The 24748-nt window shown below is 41.9% G+C and overlaps 1 protein-coding gene across 1 annotated transcript in view; it reads right to left on the bottom strand.

Moving 5' to 3' along the window:
• The window catches only part of LOC125438405 (lipase member M-like), a 30514-nt gene that overhangs the window by 5598 nt on the left and 168 nt on the right, over positions 1 to 24748 (bottom strand). Inside the window, exons 2-7 of the mRNA XM_048506851.1 lie at positions 20164 to 20254; positions 19240 to 19354; positions 14713 to 14911; positions 10159 to 10268; positions 7505 to 7641; positions 173 to 319 (exon numbers count right to left, since the gene is read on the bottom strand). Coding sequence (XP_048362808.1) covers positions 173 to 319; positions 7505 to 7641; positions 10159 to 10268; positions 14713 to 14911; positions 19240 to 19354; positions 20164 to 20247 — 792 coding nt within the window. The 5' untranslated portion in view covers positions 20248 to 20254. The remainder of the gene's footprint in view (positions 1 to 172; positions 320 to 7504; positions 7642 to 10158; positions 10269 to 14712; positions 14912 to 19239; positions 19355 to 20163; positions 20255 to 24748) is intronic.

Genomic DNA, 24748 nt, shown 5'->3' with positions numbered 1-24748 from the left:
CTTCTCTCCGTGAGAAAAGAAATACTATTTTAAACTATTTTAGATATCCAATGTGTTTGTTGTGTACCATCAATTCATTTCTGACTTGAGGTGACCCTACAAATTCATGATCCCCAAAAGATATACAGTGATGTCCAAAAGGTACCCAATACATCTTTCTTTTAATACATACCATGTTTAGATGGTTCTCTTTGGAACCTCCGGCAATTGAAAGAGTCCAAAAACACAACTTCTTCCACATTGTGGATCTACACATACGGCTGGTGAAATTTCTCTTCATCTCACTCCTTAGCAAGAAATCTGTCTTGCCAAAAAACATCTGCAAATATACCAGTGAAATGGTTACAGCCATGACAGTAAGTAGCATCACCAACTAGGTAATTTCTTATTCCTGGTATCTCAGATACACAGAACACCACTTTGATTTCACTTCTTCCCTGTGCAACTTAGACCTGCATATTTTCCTTTATTTAAACTTATTTTAATCATTTCTATGTCACCTCATCTCAACAGACTTGAAGCATTAAATTCTTCCCTATGTGGTACACATTTTTCAGTGTTCTTGATATATCAATAAGTCAGCATTATATTAACCTGTGTGGACTGATGGGAAAAGGATAATTCCATTCATCTGGCTCCCACTTTCTCTTTTCTGCTTGTCTTTGGTTCCTGTCTTTGGTCCCAGAATCCCCAATCCACAAAATTGTCAAGTATTTTCTCTTCTTCCCCAACTTTCCCAACTACTTAGTTTTCCCGTCCTTATTTCATCCATCTGTTTCCTTGGACAATTTCTACTTTTAAAGGCTTTATTTGTGTGGCCATTCTCCTTCCACACATATATACAACTAGCGGGGCCCGGCCATGTGTTGCTGTGGCAATTGTCCTTCTCATCACAGTCCACAACCCACACAGATGTCCATGCAGGTCCAATGATCTGCAGCATAGCCTTTTGGGGTGGTCAAATGGAATCCCTCTTTCCCTTTTCAATTCACATTGTTATTTGGTGGTGTCTTGTTTTTTTAGTATAAGGTAACCCTTTCCATTCCACAACGGAACTGTCCAGAGTGTGAATCCCACTGTCCATGAGGCTGGTTGACACGCACAGTCCTGGCTTGGGTAAGGCAGAACTTGGGCAAGGAGGCTATCCCAGTCAGGCAGCAGAGGCAGGGTGGTGAGGCGTTCAGATTGAGGACAGCTCCCTGGGTTCTTAAAGGGCCACATGCAAAAGAAGCAGAGCTGGTAGTGTTGGTTCGCCCCCACCCCGCAGATTTTCTTAGAAGAAAAAGGCAAACTCCAGCTCGCTTTTAGTAAAAGAGAGCTGTGGCGAATATGGGTGAGGAAGTGGGTAAGTGGTGGTTGGATATGAGGGAGGGCAGAGTGAGGTGTGTGAGGATGAGCTGGATTTGTATGAGAGTATGTGTGTTGTGTGGTAGCAGTGGGTGAGGCACAGAGAGTGAAAGTTACTTGCATGTGAGGGGGGAACCCCACCTGACGTCTCACATGGCAAAGTGTGTATGTGTTTCACTTCCACTCGTATTATCTAACAGTATTACCTATTTACTGTTTTCACTGCTCATCTGCACGAACATTCTACCAAGCCCTCAGGCCACAGACAGGCTGCACGAACATTCTAAGGGTGACAGTTAAACATAGCCAGCTTCATGGCCTGGTGTGCCAGAAAAAAAGACGTTTTACCTGGCTCAGGTATGGACTTTTGGCAATTTGAAGGTCCGATTACCTGCCCGCAACAGGGAGGAACGTCATGTGAAAATTTGGGGGCGATCCGTCCAGCCGTTTTGGTGTTTGGGCATGACTAACAAAGTCACTGTTAGCTTTTTATATATATAGATATCTGTGTAAGCACAGATGTCACAGCCTACATTTGCAGAAAAATACACCCAGTCCTAGGTGGGGTTCCCATGGGGATTTGTTTGATGTGCATGCTGGATCACTCATTACTATTATATATGTATGTTATGTAGAGAGAGATGAGGTGTGTATGTCACAGGAGTTGTAGATTAAGAATTGTAAAATATGTGTATACAATACAAACAGATCTTCAAAACTAACAATGAAAAACAGAGAACCAAAGCTACTGGCTAAAATGTAAATTAATACTTAAAAAATTGAAACAGGGTTGCTTGATAATCCCTGTGACAAACTAGCCAGGGAAAAAACAAACAAACTACAAGCTGGTTGGGGTTTCTGGCCTCCCCATTGCTTAGTGAGGAAGTTAATGTGTAGTTGTGTGTGGAAGGGTATGTGAAATAATATTTGTTGGATTTATATTTTGTTTGTCCAACAAGTGTCTCCCGAAGTGTCATCTGCATGTGCAAATATGAAATGTCTGTGACTGAAAGAATGCATTTCTATGAAAGGGATGTATGTACAAAGAGAAAATGCTTTCGTCTGTATGAAAGGTTGTATTTGTAAGACTGTTTCAGTGTGAGAATGAGAATCACCATCAGTGTATGTGTGTGTGAAAGGTTTCTTTGTGTGTGAGAGAGAGCATTTTGTATCTGTGCATCAAAGGTATGTCAGGGATTCAATTATGGCCTTTCAGACTTGAAACTATTGACTTCCATGATTTCCATTTGTAAAAATGAACAAATACAAATGCTTAATACTCTAAAAAAAATCCTAATACTTTGGTGTTGGATAAAGGGCACTTTGTCTCTCAAAAGCCAATATTTATATAAATTGAAAGTATTGTTGGTCTCTAAGGTCCTACTGGACTAATTGTCACAAACATGAATGAATATGTGACAGAGTTGGAGTCTGTGTTTGTTTCTAGAGTGGCTCAAGTTTTTTGGTGGGTTGTGTATGTAGGCTTGGAGATTTGGGTGGAACAAATACTGGATTTGGCCCGAATCCAGGCGAATGCGAGCATATTTGAGCCAAAATTGGCCAAATATGGCCGGCCCGAATATGAATGAATCTGAATGCAGGGTATTCGGACTTTTTAAAATATATTTTTGGTATTTTTTCACATTTTGGTCAGCAGGGAGCGCATTTTTAAAGCTAGTGGCACCAAAATTCCAGGGTATCATCCAGAGATTGTCCTGATGATACCACCTGAGTTGGTATCATCAGGACGTCATCATATTCTTGTCACATCTATCCTCTTATCAGATGGCAAATAACTCTGAAAGTTCCCAGCAGTGTCACAAAGATCTCTGGCTGATTTCCCATTTTCTAATTAAAATGATTAACATAGGCTTGCTGTTTTTTTTCCTTCCTCATTGGTCTCAGAAATGTACGCACAGTAGAGGGCACTGGAGAGCATCTTTTCCATACACATAGACTTTGGTCAATACCCTAGAAATTCAATAACATTTGGGTTCAGATTTATTCGGGCATAAAATTACCTGTATGCCTGAATAAGACAAATAACATATTCAGATATACTGGAATATTCGGGTATACCGAAAAAATTCGGGTCCGTCTGATTTTTTTTTTGTATTTTTGGTGTTCTTTCACATTTTGGCCTGCAGGGAGCATATTTTTAAAGATAGTGGCACCAAAATTTTAGGGTATCATCCAGAGACTGTCCTGATTATACCACTTGAGATTGGTGAAGTTTGGTTGGGGGGGCAAAGTTATGGACCCCCAAAGGGGATGCCCCATCCCCCATTGTTTCCAATGGGAGCTAACAGGAGATGGGGGCTACCCCTTTGAGGGTCCAAAACCTTGGTCCCTCTTAACCAAACTTCACCAAACTCGCGTGGCATCATCAGGACAGTCTCCAAATGAGATCCTGAAATTTTGGTGCCACTGACGGGCACCCCACAAATTTGCCTGGATTCTCTGTTTTTCAATGCCTTGGTTCCATTGTAACCAATAGGGAATTTCTGAGTGTGTAAGCAGGCTGCACATTTTTGAAGATAGAGGCACCAGACTTTCAACGTGGCTCCAGGAGGGTCTCCTGGTAATAGCATCCAGGCTTGGTGAACTTTGCTTCTGGGAGTTCAAATTTATGGGCCCCCAGAAGGCTTATTTTGTTTCCCCGCTCCTGCCTGTGAATCCTGCTGGTTGAGCTCTCTCAATACTCTGTCAACACACCCCCTTCCACTGCTGCCAGAAGCAAAGTTCACCAAGACTGGATTGACCAAGCCTATGTGTATGGAAAAGATGCTCTCCAGTGCCCTCTACTGTACATACATTTACTCTTTCTGAGATCAATGAGGAAGGAATAAAAACAGCAAGTCTGTGTTAATCATTTCAATTAGAAAATTATCTTTGTGACACTGCTTGGAACCTTCGGAGTTATTTGCCGTCTGATAAGAGGCTAGATGTGACAAGAATATTTGGTCAGTGGTTGGGTCTCTTTCAGGTGCTCCAATATAGGGATCACTGACATCAAACCTGGTTGACCTTGCAAGTACACAAAATGATCATACACCATAGATGAAGAATTTGCTTCTGGTGGGATCTGCCAAGGTCTGCCAACTCCCAGCGAAAACTGTGGCGTATCTCCTCCGGCAGTTCCGCCAGCATATGGGGGCTGAGAAGAATCTGGAGGCTGATTAAAGTCAGCCCCACGCCTGAAACTCTGGTGTAGCTGCGGGAGGCATGCAAGCACCATCGTGAAGCCAGACATTGCAGCAGCGCAGCAGAGGACGGTGCAGCAACTGGACGCTGATGGATTTGCCCCTCTGCTAGTGTAAGTACTTTGGAGAGGGCATATACACTGGTTGAAGCCTGTGCTACATCTGGAGGGGGATTTGCAGCCCCCTGGATTGCATTGTCAATCTTTGTTTATATGCTTTTTATCTGATGATTTAACTGTTTTAATTCCTGCAGTTGTAGTGTTGTTTTGCTGTTATTTTTTATTTGCATATACTTAACAACTATGAAATGGCCTAGAAATGACTAAAATAATGTCTATAGCATGTAAAGAAGCTAGAAACTTGAGATACACCGGAAGTTGAACTTTGGAGGGTAATCCATCTTCACCACTGAGTTCTAGGTCAGAAGCTCCAATCTGTGACTAGAATCATATTCTGTGTTTCTGTTGATTCACCTCACACATACAGCCATGAGGATTGAACCACATAAGTCATTGTTTAGTTATTAAGTCCCAGGGCTGACCTAAGAGGATCTGTTTTAATTACCTGTTTTTAACATTGTGCTTTAATGAATGTATAGTGTGGTCCTAACCAAAGTTATACAAGTCAAAGTCAGTCAACCTCAACAGACAAAAACTGTTCTTAGGATTCCACTGGCAATAGAAGATTATGTTTGTATTATGTCTGTTATTGACATATGCCTGGAGTTCCAATGGTCTTAGAGAAAAATAGGTTATACAAATGTTCTGAATAAAATTAAAGTCTTTCCAGATGGAATGCAAGACAGGGCCTCTTTGTATTTGTGTTTGTATAATGTAAGGACTGTGTGTAAATAAAGTGCCATCATGTTACAGCAGACTTATGGGGTTATGGTGACTCCATGAGGTTTTTGAGGCAAATGAATCAGGAGCAGATCATTAAACAGATGATCTGCCAGCACTTAAAAAAGAATGCTGTGATCACAAAAAGTCAGCATGGGTTCTGAAAAACAAGTCATGCCAGACTAATTTTGTCTCTTTTTTGATAGAGTGACAAGCTTGGTAGATGAATGCTGTGGACATTGCATACCTTGATTTCAGTAAAGCTTTTGACAAGGTGCCCCATAATATTCTTGCAAATCAGCTAGTAAAATGTGGACTAGACAATGCTACTATTAGATGGATTTGTAATAGGAGTATAGTTTCTAGGTCAAGGGACGTAATTGTACTTCTCTATTCTGCATTGGTTGGACCTCACCTAGAATATTGTGTATAGTTCTGGGCACCACAATTCAAGAAGGATATTGGCAAGCTGGAATGGGTCCATCAAAGGGCATCCAAAATGATAAAAGGTCTGGAATCCATGCCCTACGAGGAGAGACTTAGGGAGTTGGGTATATTTAGCTTGGTGAAGAGAAGGTTAAGAGGTGACATGATAGCCATATTTAGGTATTTGAAGGGATGTCATATTGATGAGGGAGGAAGATTGTTTTCTGTTGCTCCAGAGGCTAGAACCAGGAGTAATGGGTTCAAGGTGAAGGAAAAGAGATTCTACCTAAACAACAGGGAAAAAAACATCCTGACAGTAAGGGCCGTTCAACAGTAGAATGCACTACCTCGGAGTGTGGTGGATTCTCCTTTGGAGGTTTTTAACGAGAGGCTGGATGACCATCAGTTGGGAATGCTTTGATTGTGTGTTCCTGCATTGCAGGGGGTTGGACTTGATGGCCCTTGGGGTCTCTTCCAACTCTATGATTCTGTGATTAAGTAGATGTATTTTCCCATTGTCTTACACTGCAAAGTCTTCCTTGCTGGTCTTTTATTCAAGCAACAACTCTGTTTAGCTTCCAAGATCTGATGAGATCAAGTTATTCTATACCACTTTAAGAACTAGAGTTGTTGAAACTCCTGCTTGTCCTGCTTCAATGGTTGTTACTTTTACTCTCCCTCAGATTTTGCATGTAGGACTTATTCTGATCCTGTTTTATTTAGCTTTCATCTCATCATTTTAATTAATATGGCTTAGATGTTATCATAGGGCACACAGAATATTTCATAAATTAATTGTACATCCATTCGCATACTGCTGTTTCTTAATAAAGGAAGCACCTGTGCCACATAAGGGAAAACCTGTGCCAGGGGTATTTTTAAGTGCTAACACTTATTGAACAATCATAGTACTATAGGGTTGGAAGGGGTCATACATGTCATCTAGTCCAACTCCAGTCAATGCAGGATCAGCTTTGAGCATCCCTGGTAAGCAGCTGTTGCTTGAAGACTGCCAGAGAGAGGGAACTCACCTCCTCCCTTCCACAAGTGGTTGAATTTTGGATCATTTTCAAGGTTTTGGTATCAACCTCTAAGGCTCTGAGTGGTCTGGGACCACCGTATCATCAGAACCGCATCTCCCCATACTACCCACAATGAACTCTTCGTTCTTCTAGTGGCAACCTCTTAGTGGTCCCTGGCCCCAAAGGCATTTGGCTAGCCTTGACTAGAGCCAGGGGCTTTTCAGCCCACCTGTTGAAACTCATTACCAGCAAACTTTAGGGCCCTGCGGGTTTTAGTCAATTCTGAAGGCCTGAAAAACTGAAATGTTCCACCAGGCATATGTTTGAGCTGCCATGAAATTACAATCTCTGGAATATCATGCTGGCCCTGTGAGTCTTCCATTCCGTTCTTCTCCTATCCCGATAGTAAGAAATATAATGAGGCAAGGTGAATTACACCTATCATGGACTAGTAAGAATCCTGTGAGGTTTTAGTTCCATCTGTAAAATTGTTATTGTATGTTTTAAAGTTGTAATGTTTTAAATGTTTAACTATTTATTGCGTATGATGTATTATAACTGAAGTGTGTGTTAGCTGCCATGAGCCAGCTTCAGATGGAGAGGATGGGATATCAAATTCAATAAACAAACAAATAAAATCACAATTTAGTGAAAAATAATCATATACCTTGATCATTCCATCAGGTAGGGAGAGTAGCTTGACGTAGGGACTTGGGGAATTCTTAAGTGTGCTTAATGGAGCCAGAGCATAAAACATTTTAATCTTGGAAGCCACATCAGGCACAGAAGAAAAGGTGATGAATCCTGAGGAAACACCCACACAGAAAACATGTTTCAGCAATCATGCTTCTTGAGACTTTCAACTGTAAAACCAGAAAACCTATTTGGGTTACCTTACAATGTACAACTTTATAAAAACAGGCACCATCAAACTGCTAAACATTAATAAACTTTTGGTAAAAACTCAGGCCATTTCCGCACGGCCCGTAAATGGCGCCCTGGGGCGGGATAAACGCCGTCCCCAGGGAGCCATTCGCACAGGCGGCGCTGCTGCTAAGCAGCAGCGCCGACCTGGCGTCGCTCCCCCTCCCCCAGGGCGGCATCAAGCCGCCCTGAAAAACAACCCTTTAAAGGGTTGTTTTTCCCTCAACAGCGTGTTCCCGGCGGCGCTGTGCGAACAGCACCGCTGGGAACACGCTGTTTCCCCTCCGTCCCACTCACCGTGTCAATGTCGTCGGCCTCCCACGCTGTCCTCCGTCGGAGGGCAGCGAAATGTGGTACTTCTGACGGCCAGCAGGCCGACGACGGGGACACGGTGAGTGGGACGGGGAAGGGGGAAGAGGCGGCTCCATGCGGAGCCGCCTGCCGGCCTCTCCAGAGGCCGTCCGCATGCTTGCATGCGAACGGCCTCCGCCTCCACGCCGGCAGAATTCTTGCCGGCGTGGAGGCGCCTCAACGGCCGTGCGGAAACAGCCTCAGCATTAAGCAACTTGAAGCAACATTTAATTATTCTTTAGAATAGCAAAGAAATGGTATCATTTCCGCTTCACAAGTGCATTTCTTCTGTGTTGTCAGTTGATTTTATTTGACCATCTGCACATAACTACAAACTACAAACTACAATCTGCACATAACTACAAACAGATAAACAAATCATTACAACAAGCACAGCCATGGTTACAATTTAGATCTCTGCAGACATGTCATTAGATCTTGGGAGCTTAGCAGGGTTGGCCCTAGTTAGCATTTAGCTGGAAGACCATCAAGGAAGTCCAGAGTTGCTGTGCAGATGCTGACAATGGCAAACCACCTCTGATCATCTCTTGCTTTGAAAACCCAACAGTGATGCCACAAGTTGATTGTGATTTTATGGCACCTTCCGTAGCAAAACATAGTCAACTCTTTGCAGGAAAACATTGTTCTTTTTTTAAAAAGGGATTTTTAAAAAGTTATGTCAGTACTCGCATAGAAGGAGAAGGTAAGGGATGCAGGAGAGTCAGGCAGAGGAAGAGAGCAGGCAGAGGCGGAGCAAGAGGAAACTATGCCCAGGGTGCATGCACGCCCTGCACTCCTGCTGTGGTGCCGCCCACGCCCACCCCAGAACACCCTGGAACACCCCCACCATGGCCCGGCCATGCCTCTGCCATAGTTCTGCCCAGGGCATTGTGCCCCCTTTCCCATTGGCGCTACGCCACTGGGACCAGGTACTGGCAAAGAGGAAGTGGAGCAAGCAAAAGGGCAGCAGCTGAAGACAGACACAAACTGGGGAGTAGCATAAGGCTGGCTGTGAGGGAGGATTGGGATTTTCTCTCCCTCCATTTTTTTTTTCATAGGTCCGCCTCTTGTTCCTTTTAAATACTGAATAATGATACACCACTAAAAGCCATCACAGCGTACAGTGGTAAGACTAGGTTTTGGGAAATCCAGGCTTAAATCTGTACTCTGTCAGGGAAGTTTGGTGATCTTCAGCCAATGTATCTCACAGAACTGTTGGAAATGATATAATGGAGAAAGAAGCAAGATATAAATAATTAACTAAACCCATAAATTAGAAGGCACAATGTAACTGTTTGTTTCTATTTGTGCTGTGATTTTATGATTCTGAGTTTGTTGTTCGCTATGACTTTGAGTCAAGAACAATAAAATTATTTGATGTGAGTTAAATCAGTAGGTCTTATCTTTTATCGTAACCTGAAAAAGAAAACTTGAATGATGTTAGACTTTCCATTACAACCTCTTCAAAGAGCACTTATAAGTAAGGATATATGTTATGCAGTCTTTCAGCCAAAGATACTGAATGCGAAGTTGAATGAAATCAGTATCATGCAAACATAAACTATGTATAAATGAGTAATATTCTTCAGCCATGGCACCTCGGGTTATTATAAAATGCATATGTATAGGCTCAATGTTATTTATTTACTTATTTTAATATTAGGAAAATTCAATTGTCCTGTTGTTTTAATTAGTAATTCTCCAGAGCCTGAGGAGTGGATATATCCTTTTAGCAAATAGAACTAAATCGGGAAGTGCCAGATATTTCCTGGTGTTGGATCTTAAATATAGTCAAATGGTATCTGTTTTACAAATTTGTTTTTAAATTGAATGGCTAAACCCTTTTAATCCATTTTATATTTTTACTAATGAACTGTCAAGTTGGAAAGCAAAATCCATAGATGTAACATAGGATTTTAAATTTAATAATTTAATAATAGTGTATAACCACTGTCTCATACCTAATGCCAATAAAGGTTATTGTGATTGTGATTGTGATTATGTTATGCAGTGCTTTGTATTAATATAATAATATAATAAACATACCTTCAGTGGCACCCTGGGAAAATCCAACAAAATGCAGGTTTGGCATTCCAGTTTTCTCCAGGATAAAGTTGATTATTGCTGGAAGGTCATATGTGGCCATTTCATCAAAACTGCAGTATGAATGAAATTGCACAGTAATTAACAGGTGAGGATGTTCAGTTTATTGCTTTGTAACCAGAGAACACTTTTATCTGAAATCAGTCTGAATTCAAAGTAGATGGATTTGTACCATGATTTTATGATCTGGCTCATAGGGTTCTTTTGAGAATGGTTGACACAAAGAGTGCAATAGTCACTGTACTTATGATTGGTGGTGGAAAGTGCCACCAAGTCACAACTGACCCCATAAGGGGCTCACAACAAAATATATTTGGTGATTGTTAGGGTTAGGGGTTACCTCCCTCTGTGTGTGCTGAAAGAGTTCTGAGAAGATTTTGACTGACCCAAGATCACACAGCAGGCTTCATGTGGAGGAGGGAAGAATCAAACCTGGTTATCCAGATTAGAGTCTGTTGGTCTTTACTACTACCCAACTGACACTCACTTGTGATTAGTGATGCATAAATATATATGTGCTCAGTTGTTTGAGTGTTTTCCTGTGTCGTTCCCGAGGATTTTTTTCCTTCCTAAAATCTGAATTTGGATGATTCTTTTATGCTAATACATAATTTTGCCATTTATTTTTTAAGCGGACATATTTAAGCCTTCTCTTTTTATTCCATTAGCATAACCTGGATATCTTCGTTTGCATCTTCTAAGAGGTGTGGATGGGCTGGCATCATTTTTTTTGTAGCTCTCCCTGGACAAGCAAGAATTGCTACATCATTAACATCTGCTTCACTTTCTCTATCATCCAAAAAAGGATTTGCTTTGTGAAGCTGTTTCCTGCTGTTACGACACTATCCAGGTGACATAGTAGTGAATATAATAGCTTTTGAGTTTGTTATAATTAGGTTAATTATACACAAACATGCACCTTCTCTTCCACTGAATGACAGGGATTACTTTTATTAAGCTCCCATGGATACTTGATAGAACCTTCAGGTGTCTCTCTCTGTCTGATTAACATCCATCGAGAAGCATCAGACAAAATAACAGTCAACAATTGCAGCAGTGCAATTGCAGATCATTATGGAATAGTTAGGGTGATCCTCTAACAGCCCAATCCAAACCCCTCGTGAGGCAGGTTGCGGCACCATTGCAGTACTACCCCCGCGCCTCCAAAGGGCTTCTCCGTGGTGTGGAAAGTCCAAAACAAAACCCCCAAATTCCACCTGGTCAAAAACTGCCTTACAGGATAATGAACCTATGCTATGAAAAATGATTTATTGACTCTCTTGAATGGGGAACTCATCTCAGCTGTGGAATACAATAATTGGTAAGCTGTTGGAGTGAGTTATAAGTATGTGAGAGACTTCATTTAAGATCTATTCTGTCTCTTGAATTGGAGTTACTTTCATTTTGCATGGTCTGGACTTGCACAGTTGTGAGGCTTACAGTTACTGAGTGGATGACTTCAAAAGCTTGACCTAAAAACCTGACTTTTATTTAGGATTGGCTCCACTTTTTTGGACCAAAGTTATTATTCTCTTGGTTTGGACTGGGCTTGTATAGTTATAAAGTGTTCAGCATACTGAGTGGATTACAAACTTTTTGATTCAGCAAATATAAGATTATTGGACATACACACATTCAAGATTGACAACTTAATTGGAGAGCTGGTAAAAAAATAAGCTGACTTATTTGCTTCGATAGTGAAGGTACCTGAAATTTTGACTGTGTATGTGGAGATAAGGGATTTTTGTAAAGATGAATGATTGTTGGAGGCTTAGGGTGAAGCTACATTGAAATTCATATTCAGCTAAAGATATCTTCATATCCATCATAATGGAACTACTTCTTGTTGACCATGGGAATAAAATAAGCTATTATCTTGTTCCATTCTTTAAAAGTAAATAATCATTCTCTCCAGTCTTGCTGATAACTTTTATTTGTTCCAGTAGTTACTTTAAAAATTTTAATACTTCTTGTGTGCAATTGAAAAACCCCATTTACTTTGATACATTGCTGCCATCTACTGGGATGGAGATAATTGAACAGTTTCAGTCAATCTCTGCAATTAAGCCAATCAGAACTTAACATGAAGGTGGAATGCTAGTAAACTGTTTATGATTTTTTAAAAAAAATTCTGCAGAACAATTTAAAAAATAAGTTGACACAACAGGAAATATAAAATGTTTTGAACTTGATAAAAGAAAAAGACTTTAAAAATACCTGTATGAGAGTGCAATTGTCTACAGCATTAAGATTCTGCAGCACCAGCTATCAATGCTGGCTACTAAGGAAATGGAAAGAAATTTGAGTTTTGCAGAACAGAAAACTTTTGAATGGGCCAACAAACCAGAGGAAACGTTGGCTGCAAATTAAAGGCCTCTTCCACAAATGCAAACAAGTTGTGTTGTTGTTTTTTTGGATCCAGAGAAGGCATTTGATAATGTTTCTTGGAAGTTTATGTTAAAGGTATTAAAATTGATTTTGGGAACAACTTTTTGAAAGGGGAAGAGGCTATTTATACAAAACAAAATGCCAAAATAATTGTAAATAAAGAAATATCTGAGAAATGTGAGATTTCAAATCACTATGTAACAAATGGAACAATGGGAAAATTATGGTAAAAAGATTTGAAATTTACACCTCATTATAACTTGAAAGAAAATTATTATAAGATGATGTATAGATAGTATTTAACACGAAAAAATGTCTAAAATGTATAAGGGAATATCTCCTATGCTGATAAAGATCATGTTTTCTTCTGCTCTCGGGATGTAGACTGTTCGCCATCTGATGTCTGTGTTAAGTTGGTTGTTGTTGTGACTTTTAACTTTTATGATGTATTTTAGCTGAAGTATTTTATTGTACACTGCCCAGAGCTCTTTGAGGGTGGGCAGTTTAGTAAATATAAACAAAGAAACAAACACCCTCCAAGCTTATAAAAGCAAAGGCCCCAGCACGGAGCCTTCCAGTTGCTTCTGTCCTCCCCAGAGGAGAGGGCAGAAGGGATTGCTGGCTGCCATCTAGGAGATGGCAGCTGGGAAAGGGTGGGGCTCAGGGAGGGGGCAGGGCTTGGGGTGGGGGAGGAGGCATAGTGGTGGGGAGCACCAAAAGAATGGATGTCTTTGGGCGCCATTTCCCCCCTGTACACCTCTGCTGGCAGGTCATTCCAACAGAGTGGGCCCACCATGGAAAGGCCTATGACCTCAGTGCGGCTGTATGGCTGAGGGAAAAATGTAGCCCCCTCTGGGGTTGCTGATTCAGATTGGCCGAATAAACGATTCAGTCCAAATCGCCTCCGATTCAGGCAGATTTGGACCGAGCCAGGTCCGAATCAATGGTCCAATCCAGAGCTATCCAAATCAGTGGCATCCAATTCAATCAGCACGATTACCGAATCAGGCCTCGGATGGCCAACTCATTTTTTTAAAGCCCTCTGACAAAAAAAACCCTTCCTTCCTGAGTCCCCAACAAAAACCTTCCCTCCCTCTGCTCCAAGTATGCCCCTTGTTTGAAGTGTGTTGCAGAATGGCTTCATTTTAAGAGGTGGAGGTTCTGTAGGGTTTTCCGGGCTATGTGGCCATGGTCTGGTAGATCTTGTTTTTGACAAGTTCCCTGCATCTGTGGCTGGCATCTTCAGAGATATATCTCAGAGAGAATCTACTACACAGTGCCCAGTGACTGAGCAGGCTCCATGTGTAGGAGTGGTGGTGAAACACAGTGAGCCTTTTCAAGTTCTATGGTGGGAGGACTAGAGAGCTTTGAGATTCTGTGCTCTGAAGTGGCTCCATTGCAGCCAATGGGAAATTTCTGGGGGAGGGCTGTGGAATGCACATTTCTCAAGGTAAAGCCACAAAACTTTCAGGGTATTTTCAGGAGAATCTCTTGATGATACCATTCAGGTTTGGTAAACTTTGATTCTGGGGGTTGAATGTTATAGGTCCCCAAAAGGGTAGGCCCCATCTCCCACCGCCCCCTGAAGCAAAGTTTACCAAACCTGGCTGGTGTCATCAGGAGACTCTCCTGAAAATGCTCTGAAAGTTTTGTGGCTTTACCTTGAGAAATGTGCCCAGGGACATGTGACCCCCATGTTCTCATGGGCAGTACACCACTGCTGTATGGACAATACTAGGGGAAAGCACCTTAAGAAAGAAGCTTACTGAAGGGTATTATTAGTAGGCCAACCAAGAAGGCACACTATGCAACCTAACACAAACTGAATTACAAAATTCTCTCTTACTAATTTTAATCTTCAGTGTGTCATATACTCTGCTAATTTTGATATTCAAACATTCAAATGTTAAATTTTGCAGTAAAAATTCACTTAAATTCACATTTCACATTTAAATTTTGAAAGTAGATACAGGACATTTTTCTGAACATGTTTTCAGTTCTACTGCAAAACTGATGGGATGGTCCATAAAGTATGAATTCAGAAGAAGCACAGTATGAAAAATAAATTGTTTGATTTAAACTATTTGCATACATTTAGATTTATAGTACCTGTAAGCAGCGTATTGTTCTTGGTTAATAGCCAGGTTTTGATGTTTTCGTGACCAAGTGGTTCCTCTGTTGTTCCCTATCCAAACATCACATCCAGCGTCTGCCAGCATGAATCCAAGGCTATTGTTTGGCATATTTGCAACCCAGCTGCTGCCCTCTAAAGCAAAACCATGCAGCAAAAGCACAACAGGCTTTTCATCTGGAGAAAAAGGACAAAGAGGTTATCATTTGAAAACAAAAATACCACAGGACCTCAAGTACAGTCCCCCTCCAATTGTTATCCCATGTGTAATATAGAATATTAGAAGTACAGATTGTTTGTAGATCAGAGACTAAGTCTGCTGGTGGACCACAGACAAAAAAGAAAGAAAAGAAAGAAGGCTAAACTGAAATTTTTAAAAAAATCAGGATTCCCCAAAATTCTCAAATTTTCATACTGTTATCTGAAGTTTTTTTTTTCCTGGATGACGGGGAGGTTTCAGGAATCTGAAAAAAAACCTGGCTCCATTATAACCTATGGAAAATTGTTCCAGGGCTCTAAGGGACTTTTTAAAGGCAGAAGCGCCAATTTTTCAGCATAGCAGCTAGTGACTCTCCTTAGAATAACCTCAAAGTTTTTCAAAGATTGAATTAGGGTTCTAATGTTATGGACCCCAAAGAAGGTGCACCCATCTATCTCCATTGGTAGCTTGCAAGTTTAGTGAATCTCTCATTGCTTGCATCTTATATTAAATACTAATGAATTAATTTACATTGTGATGCTGTTAACTGTACGATATATGAAATATTACTTGCATAAATTTTGCCCCCTGTATTCTCTGCATTTGGCATTACAGTTTGATGCTCATTTTCAGACCTGCTCATGTCACAGCATAGAATTTGGTCTTCTGAGGCCCCTTCCACATGGTCCAATAAACACAGGTGTAGGACAGTAACAAAAAAACTTGGAGGGGGGACTTCATACAGATCCCGCTCCTAAAATGTGTCTGCTTTGTGTTATTTCCCCCAAACTGTTTTTTTTTAGAATTGTGCTGCTAGCGAGTCTTTTCAAAAATCCTGGGTTGCAGCTGCTCACAACTGGGCAGGAAGTGCTTTATTTGCCTCTGTTTTCCTTTTCAAAAAATTGTGGCTGTCATCTGAGTAGCTATGCAGCTGCGCAGCTATGCAGGTGCAGATGGTCATATTGTGAGACATCAGCATGGCTGTGGGGGTTCATTTGTGCATGTTTGTGTAGCTACGCATCGGTGGGAAGTAAATTTTTTAAAATAGACATGTCTCCATGCGAAGGCGCAACAGCAACCTGGATTGTTTCCATGGGCTTCAATCACTGCCTGCATGGATGTATGTGAAAGTAAAAATAGGAAAATTGGTTACTTAACATTACACATTTGATGTGCACAATGGCGTAGTGCCAAGGAGACTGGGGGGTGCGCGATGCACCAAGTGCGCACTGGTGCAGGGGCATGGTGGGGGCATTCCAGGCAGGGCATGGCAGGGGTGGGCAGGAGCATGGCAAGGGCACATGGTGCATGCATGCCCCGGGCAAAATTCCCCCTCACTACGGCTCTAGCTGTGCGGAATGGGCCTGAGTTGTCCCTTTTTAAAGATGCATTCATCTTTTTCTTTTCTTTTAGATGCTTACCTTCTTTTTATCTTATAAATGCCAAAGGGAAGGGGTTTTTTTAGCCAACCACACTGTTTCCTTCCTGAATTGTATATCAGGGTGGTGAAGTTTTCACACAGCTACAGTTGTGGAGAAGGCAAGAGATTAAACCAACTTTATATTCACATGCTAAGGTATTTATTAGAAGGTGAACATTTCTTCAGACTAGACTCACAGGTCTTCTGGAAGTAGGAAGAGTTAGAACTGGTGCCATCTTGTGGCCTGCCTGACTCACTTATCTAAAGATAAGGGTTACTTGGAAATACCTTTTTCAGTGCAGTTAATCTCTGAACTAGAGTTGATATTGAGGAGATAGAAAAAGTGCAGAGAAGGGCAACAAGGATGATTGAGGGACTGGAGCACCTTCCCTATGAGGAGAGGCTGCAGCGTTTGGGACTCTTTAGTTTGGAGAGGAGGCGGCTGAGGGGGGATATGATTGAAGTCTACAAAATTATGTATGGGGTAGAAAATGTTGACAGAGAGAAATTTTTCTCTCACACAATACTAGAACCAGGGGGCATTCATTGAAAATGCTGGGGGGAAGAATTAGGACTAATAAAAGGAAACACTTCTTCACGCAACGTGTGATTGGTGTTTGGAATATGCTGCCACAAGAGGTGGTGATGGCCACTAACCTGGATAGCTTTAAAAGGGGCTTGGACAGATTTATGGAGGAGAAGCTGATTTATGGCTACCAATCTTGATCCTCTTTGATCTGAGATTGCAAATGCCTTAACAGACCAGGTGATCGGGAGCAACAGCCGCAGAAGGCCATTGCGTTCACATCATACATGTGAGCTCCCAAAGGCACCTGGTGGGCCACTGCGAGTAGCAGAGAGCTGGACTAGATGGACTTTGGTCTGATCCAGCTGGCTTGTTCTTATGTTCTTATGTTCTTATGTTCTGACTATAAGAATCCAGGAGAAGTTAAAAGTTGTTTCTGGCCTAAGCACGATAAGGTTGCTCAATCATTCAAAGGAATTAAGTAGAAAAGTTAAGCTTTAGCCACCTATAGCAAGTGTAGCAGTTAGAGGTTCAGACTAGGGCCCCTTCCGCACATACAGAATAATGCGCTTTCAATCCACTTTCAATGAACTTTGCAGCTGGATTTTACTGTGCGGAATAGCAAATCCACTTGCAAACAATTGTGAAAGTGCATTATTCTGCATATGCCGAAGGGGATTTTGAACTGGGAGACCCAGGTTTGAATCTCCACGATTTTATGGAAGCTTATTGGGTGACTCTGGGTCAGTCACTCTCAGCCTAATCTATTTCACAGGCCTGTTGTGAAGATAAAATGCATTTGGTTATTAATGGAATTTTTCTAGGTCCTTTATTATTTTAAAGCTGTCGCCTGCTATTCAGTCTTAATAGTTGTATCTTGTCTTCTTATGTACTGGATGTGGGCACAATGCATTCTTCTTTCCTGTGAAATCATCTTGAGAACACACCCCTGAACTAGAGTTGAAACTTTAGTTTGAAAATAACTGGAGATTGTGGGGGGGGGGGTGGAGCCCGGGAGGGGTAGGGTTTGGGGAAGGGAGAGACCTTAATAATGCCATAGAATCCACCTAGTCACTTTTCCTGATCTTGGTTGTCTGGAGATCAACTAAAATAGTGGGAGATCTCCAGATCCCACTTGGAAGTTGGCAATTCTACTCTTGGACAGACAATAGTATGGAAAAGAAGCTTGAGGAACATGGATGCAGAAAAGAGACTGATGGGAATTCTAATACTTAATATTTTAGGAGAACAGCCACTGATTTAGTTAGGGAAATGTAATTGTCTCTATCAGAATTTTTTTCCTGGATCACTATATTTTTTGCTAATTCACATAGCCACAGTCTTCAAGTTTTTTATGCCCTTGAACAGATATGTAAATGATCACACCAGAAGAATTGCCAACAGAGGCTCTGGAGTTCTGATTCTTAATGTTGTCCTGAACAGGCCTGAAAATTTGACATAGTACGAATCTGATATACCAGGGCATCTGATACACTAGGAAAATCTTCCTTCCTTCCTTCCTTCCTTCCTTCCTTCCTTCCTTCCTTCCTTCCTTCCTTCCTTCCTTCCTTCCTTCCTTCCTTCCTTCCTTCCTTCCTTCCTTCCTTCCTTCCTTCCTTCCTTCCTTCCTTCCTTCCTTCCTTCCTTCCTTCCTTCCTTCCTTCCTTCTCTCATGCTTATCCACATTATGAAAAAGAAAATTCTATAAAGGTCTTAGTTTTTTGCAATAAGTTGGAGAGCAAATTAGTTCTTGGGATCAGGGAGTTGGATTTTTCTAAGCATATTTAGCCTGCTTTATAAGCATGGTTATAATTAATGTTCTTACACTTACAGTGCAATCCTAAGTGGGTGGCAGCCTTCAAAAGTCCCTTTATAAGGGTGTAACTCTTCTTAGTACCGCACTGCTATGCATTAATCCCTCCACTCCATATAATTTCCTGTTCTTTCCAAATTCCTAAATCATGTTATGCAAAACTCTTTCTTAAATGTGAAGCTGTGGGTCTAAATCCCTAAAATGATGTAGGTGTGATGAAATAGTGGGCGTATTCTCCTCATAGTCTCTGATATGTAGTGTTATGTGCATGAGTACATAATTGAGCTCTATTCCTTTAAGTCCTAAATTGATAGAGACTGAAGAATCATGATAATTGTACTTACAGTCATATAAAAACCCAATGAGATTCTTATTGTAGAAGGTTGACAGGAATAGAGCACAACTGGGTGAGTCTACAGCACCTTTTGTCCATGGTGTTCTCAGTACTGAACATTTATGAACAGTCCCCATGCAAATGCTGTGGTAAATGTTTCCTCAAGCTCATTCCCGGCATCAATAAAGCCCCAGATCAAGCATATTTCCTTACTTGATGACTGTGGTCTTTTGCCATGTGGAATTCGGTTTATTGTGAGAATGTAACCATCATCTGTTATCACCTCGTATTCTTCAGCTTGGTATCCTTTGTGGCGAATAATCTCACTCTGTTGTTGATATAGGTAGTTGGAAACCATTAACTTTTTATAATAATCACAAAATGATGCTTAAATAATCTTAAGAAAGTTACCCCCTTTTCCCACAAGAACCTGAGCCCTTTGGGGGAGGGCGGTTTATAAATACAATTAATAATAATAATAATAATAATAATAATAATAATAATAATAATAATAATAATAATAATAATAATAAATGGGTTTCAAATATGACAGAATGAACCATTTTCTAATAGCAGCAGAAATATGTTACATGTTGACATTGAAAGTGCTGCTGTACAATATCTACTTTTCAATGTAGCTGATGTTCCTCTATCTATAATGTAGTCAATGCCTATAGAATTACTTTGGTTGAACTTTTTTAAAAGTCTAAGGAGAACTGTAATATGTCATTAAGGATCAGATGAAGTTGTTAGAAGACAGGAGACAGAAATTTGTTGGAAGCTAGAAGATGAAAAAAACAATTCAGTGAAGAAGCATGCAACTTGTATTATATACTGCCTTATTTGAAAATCTTGTGCACTTCTCTTGTTATAAGTCATATGCACATCCAGCTAAATTGTTGCATAAAAGGAAAGATACAGAGCTTCTATTGCTTTAAGAAAATATGGCAATACTCTTCTGTAAGGTATAATAAGTTTGACAGTCATAAGACATTATTATATGTTGAACAGATGAATTAAAGACCTCCCTCATTTTACTACTGAAGACCCAATTTGTGGTATTGTTAGGTCCAGTGATATCACCTGTATTTACTGTGGTTGGAAGCATCTAGCTTATCCACAATAAGTAACACTTACAACATTCATGTATACTTCAGGATTCACAGGTTCTGAAGACACAACTGCTTGAGCTACATAGAACACCAAGAGGAACCGCCACATTTTGTTTCTGTATTTGAAAAAAATATGTTGTTTTTCATACATAACAGCTTCCTAAAGGGAGGAACTGGCAAACATTCAGACATGTTTATTATATGAATGCTACCCTTATATACATACTGGCTACACAAAGAGTTAATTCAAATATTATGACTTCTCATCATAATGTGATCAAATGCATCAGGTCCATAAGAGAGCTGCAGCTACTTCTTAGATAAAAATTACAGTTTAAAAAAAGATTTTCTCAAAAGGCCAAAAGTCATGCTTTTAGTTTGGATGCAGTTCCAGGATGACGGTATCATTATGGGTTGCCTTCTCCCATTGGTTCCTGTTCAGTTATAAAGATCTCCCACGTATTTCCAGAAGTAACTGCCCAGCGGGGAAATTGTGTGCAGAAAAGGATTAACCACTCTGTCCATTAACCTCTAGTTTGTACCCAATTTTGGAATAATGAATATGTTGGGAGTTCTAGTGGTGCGTTCCCAACTAGCTAATGTACAGCTCAGTTCTGAATATCTACCACACAATCCCAACAAGGAAAGAATTAAACAGCTCTTTCTTCATTTGCTCATTTGACCTCTGTGCAAATTGAAACAACTTGCTTTCACTTTGCTGTTTGCAGTCATAACATTTAGTTTGTTCCTAAGTGATTCCAATAAGTCTTGGGTCCAATTTATACTTGAACTATGATCAGAGTTCCAATGTGTAATTTTACCATGAAAAACACTGTGAAATGAGAAATGCTGGACAGGGCGTGAGTTCTTTCCTTGTGCTCTTTCCCTGATTAAAAATGCTCAACCCCCATATGCTTTTTAGCACCTCTAATAGGGAAAAAAGACAAACACAATACCCCTGCCTGTCTTTTTTCTCTATCAGCACTAAAAACACCTGGGTGTGTGTGTGTGTGAATTTTTAGTTACAGAAACAGGCCCCCTGTCCCATTGTTTCAGCCCTGGCCAGCTTTGAGGGGCCTTCCCAGGCATGCATAATCATGAAAAGGGTGGATGCTGCTGCTGCTCACTAGTGTTTTTCATTCACCTGCTTGAGCAATTGAGTGCCTGCTGATCATAGGAGCTGAAGGGGCCATTTTTCACCTGCCCTCTTTCTGTGACTGGCAGCAGCTGCTCCTAACTGCTTGTTCAAGTAGGTGGGTGACCAATATACACTGTCATGCATCGACCTCAGCTATCTGACCTCTATCTGGCATAGAAAGAAAAGAAGAACCATTGCTTTCATCTGTGATGGTAGCCTGCATGGTAAGGGGTAAGCAGGACTAATCCACCACCCAGGCAGAAAGCATAGACTGTACTCAGTGTTGCTGCAGAATGGTGGGCTCGTCAGCAAAGCTTTGACCAAGGACATAGGTATAGATTTTTTATGGGGGGGTTCGGGGGTGGGGCCACACCCCCACCCACCCCTAAGGCATGGTCATGCCTCCCCAAGCCCCGCCCCTGGCCTAGCGCTGATAAAAGCAGTTCTCCGAGGTCAGGGACGGCAGACTCCCCTCCCCTGCCCCTCCCCTCTGGGCAGAGGCATAGAGGGAAAATGGAGCCTGGTGCAAAATCCAAGTTTTGCACACAGACCCCCCGGGCAGCCACTGTGATGCTGGAATCCAACATTAAAAGTGATGCTGTTTTGGGGTGGATCACTTTCAATGTGGTGTAGAGGTTAAGAGGTTAAGAGCAGGTGCATTCTAATCTGGAGGAACAGGGTTTGATTCCCTGCTCTGCCACTTGAGCTGTGGAGGCTTATCTGGGGAATTCAGATTAGCCTGTGCACTCCCTCACACGCCAGCTGGGTGACCTTGGGCTAGTCACAGCTTTTTGGAGCTCTCTTATCCCCACCCACCTCACAGGGTGTTTGTTGGGAGGGAGCAAGGGCAAGGAGATTGTAAGCCCCTTTGAGTCTCCTACAGGAGAGAAAGGGGGGATATAAATCCAAACTCTTCTTCTTCTTCTAAACTGAGGACCTCAGATTCTCCCTTTAAATCCATGCCGAAGTGGGTGGATTTAAAAGAAGAATCTGGGGAAATTTGGGGGGTGCCTGCTGTCAGGGGTGCAATTGTTAAGCTAGAAGCACCAAACTTTCAGGGTATCTTTAGAAGTCTCTCCTAATGATACCACCCAGGTTTTGTGAAGTTTAGTCCAGGGTGTCCAAAGTTATGGACCCTCATGGTGTAGCCCCATCTCCTATTAGCTCCCATTGAAAACAATGGAGGATGGGGCACTCCCTTTGGGAGTCTATAGCTTTGGACCCCCTAGACCAAACTTCACAAAATCTGGGTGGTATCAGTAAGAAACTCTCCTGATAATACATTCCAGGATTGGTGAAGTTTGGTTCAGGGTGTCCAAAGTTATGGACCCTCAAAGGTGTAGCCCCCATCTTATATTAGCTCCCATTGGAAACAATGGAGGATGGGTGCACCCTCTTTGGGAGTCCATAACTTTGGACCCCCTGAACCAAACCTCACCAAACCCGGGTAGTATCATCAGGAGAGTTCCCCAAACAATTCCTGAAAGTTTGGTCCTGCTAGCCCAAACAATGCTCCCCTTGCAGGCAAAAAACCCAAAAAGCACTAAAATGTTTTTAAAACCCACAAACGGAGGGGCGGAGCTTCGGACATGAATGGGGGAGGGGTTCAAACCCGAGGGAACCCCCCCCTTACCTACGTCCATTGCTTTGACAGTGGCCCAATGATACCATTTGCTTGCACTGACCATGAGTAGTCACTGAGTTTGGTCTAATCTTAGATCTTCAGTGCTTTAGGTTTCTTAAAAAGAAAAGATGCTCAGAAAGTTTAATAAGTGTTGTTACATTGTGTTTAGCTGCTCTCCTAAAATGGGTGTCATGATATAAGTCTTTCAAATACATTAACAGTCACAGTGTGATCCAGCAGAGTTACCCCAGGCCAGGGGCGTAACGAGGCAGCCCTGGGCAAACTGTAGCCCTGGGCAAAACCTGAGTTGGATGCCTCCCCCCATGGGCGGCCACTCCACCATGACCAAAATTATTTTTGCACCAGGACATTGGTGCCTGCAGGGGGTGCATTTGTAGACATAGCAGCACCAAAATTTCAGCATATCATCAGGAGACTGTCTTTATGCTACTCCCCACGTTTGGTGAGGTTTGGTTCAAGGAGTCCAAAGTTATGGAGCCAAAAGGGGGTGCCCCATCCCCCATTGTTTCCAAAGGGAGCTAATAGCAGATAGGGACTACAGTTTTGAGGGTCCATAACTTTGGCCCCCCTGAACCAAACTGAACCAAACCTGGGGGGTTTCATCAGGGCAGTCTCCTGATAAGACCCTGAAAGTTTTGAGACTGTGCCTTCAGAAATGTACCCCCCCCTCAGCCTGCAACCCCCATGGACAGCAATACAGAAAACTCAATGCAGAACAAAGATTCTTGGGCAAATTTCTGGGATGTTCCTGCAGGGGGCGCAGTTTTGGATGTATTGGCACCAAAATTTCAGGGTGTAATCTGGAAACTGTCCTTATGGTACCCCCAAAGTTTGGTGCAGTTTGGTTTATGGGGTCCAAAGTTATGGACCCTCAAAGGGGGTGCCTCATTCCCCATTCTTTGCTAAGGAGATGGGGGCTACCCTTTGAGGGTCCATAACTTTGGCCCCCCTGAACCAAACTGCACCAAACATGGGGGGTGCCATCATCTCCAGATGATACCCTGAAATTTTGGTGCCGATACATCCAAAAATGCACCCCCTGCAGGAATATCCTAGAAATTTGCCCAAGAATCTTTGTTCTCCATTGAGTTTTCTGCATTGCTGTCAATGGGGGTTGCATGCTGGGGGGGCACATTTCTGAAGGCACAGTCTCAAAACTTTCATGGTCTCATCAGGAGACTTCCCTAATGATGCTCCCCCAGGTTTGGTGCAGTTTGGTTCAGGGAGGCCAAAGTTACGGACCCTCAAAGGTGTAGCCCCCATCTCCTATTAGCTCCCATTGGAAACAATGGGGGATGGGGCACCCCCTTTGGGAGTCCATAACTTTGGACCCCTTGAACCAAACCTCACCATACTTGGGGGGTAGCATAAGGACAGTCTCCTGATGATACGCTGAAAATTTGGTGCCACTAGCCTAAAAACTGCACCCCCTGCAGGCCAAAAAATGGAAAACCACTAAAAATACCCCAAAACGAACCCTGCATTTTGATGCCCCCCACAAGGTGATGCCCTGGGCAGCTGCCCACCTTGCCCAATGGGCATTATGCCCCTGCCCCAGGCTAAACTCACTGAAATCAATGGGCTTCAGCCTAACTCAGCCTAAGATGGCACTATGAAAAAGTTATCATCTCATTATCCATCCTACTGTACACTAAAGACAATGACTTTGACATTAAGCTAGAAGCAGTCTTATTCCACAAACTCTCAATTAAACAAAAATATTTCATCCAATTGAAAAAGAAGCAGACATTTCCAGTAGTGGAATTCTTAAACTTGTCAAACCATTAGTAGGATCCCCATGAGATGTATACACAGTAATTCAAATAT

The sequence above is a fragment of the Sphaerodactylus townsendi genome, linkage group LG08 (genome assembly GCF_021028975.2).
Source record: "Sphaerodactylus townsendi isolate TG3544 linkage group LG08, MPM_Stown_v2.3, whole genome shotgun sequence".
Taxonomy (NCBI): Eukaryota; Metazoa; Chordata; class Lepidosauria; order Squamata; family Sphaerodactylidae; genus Sphaerodactylus; species Sphaerodactylus townsendi.
This window is presented reverse-complemented; position numbering and strand designations above follow the sequence as displayed.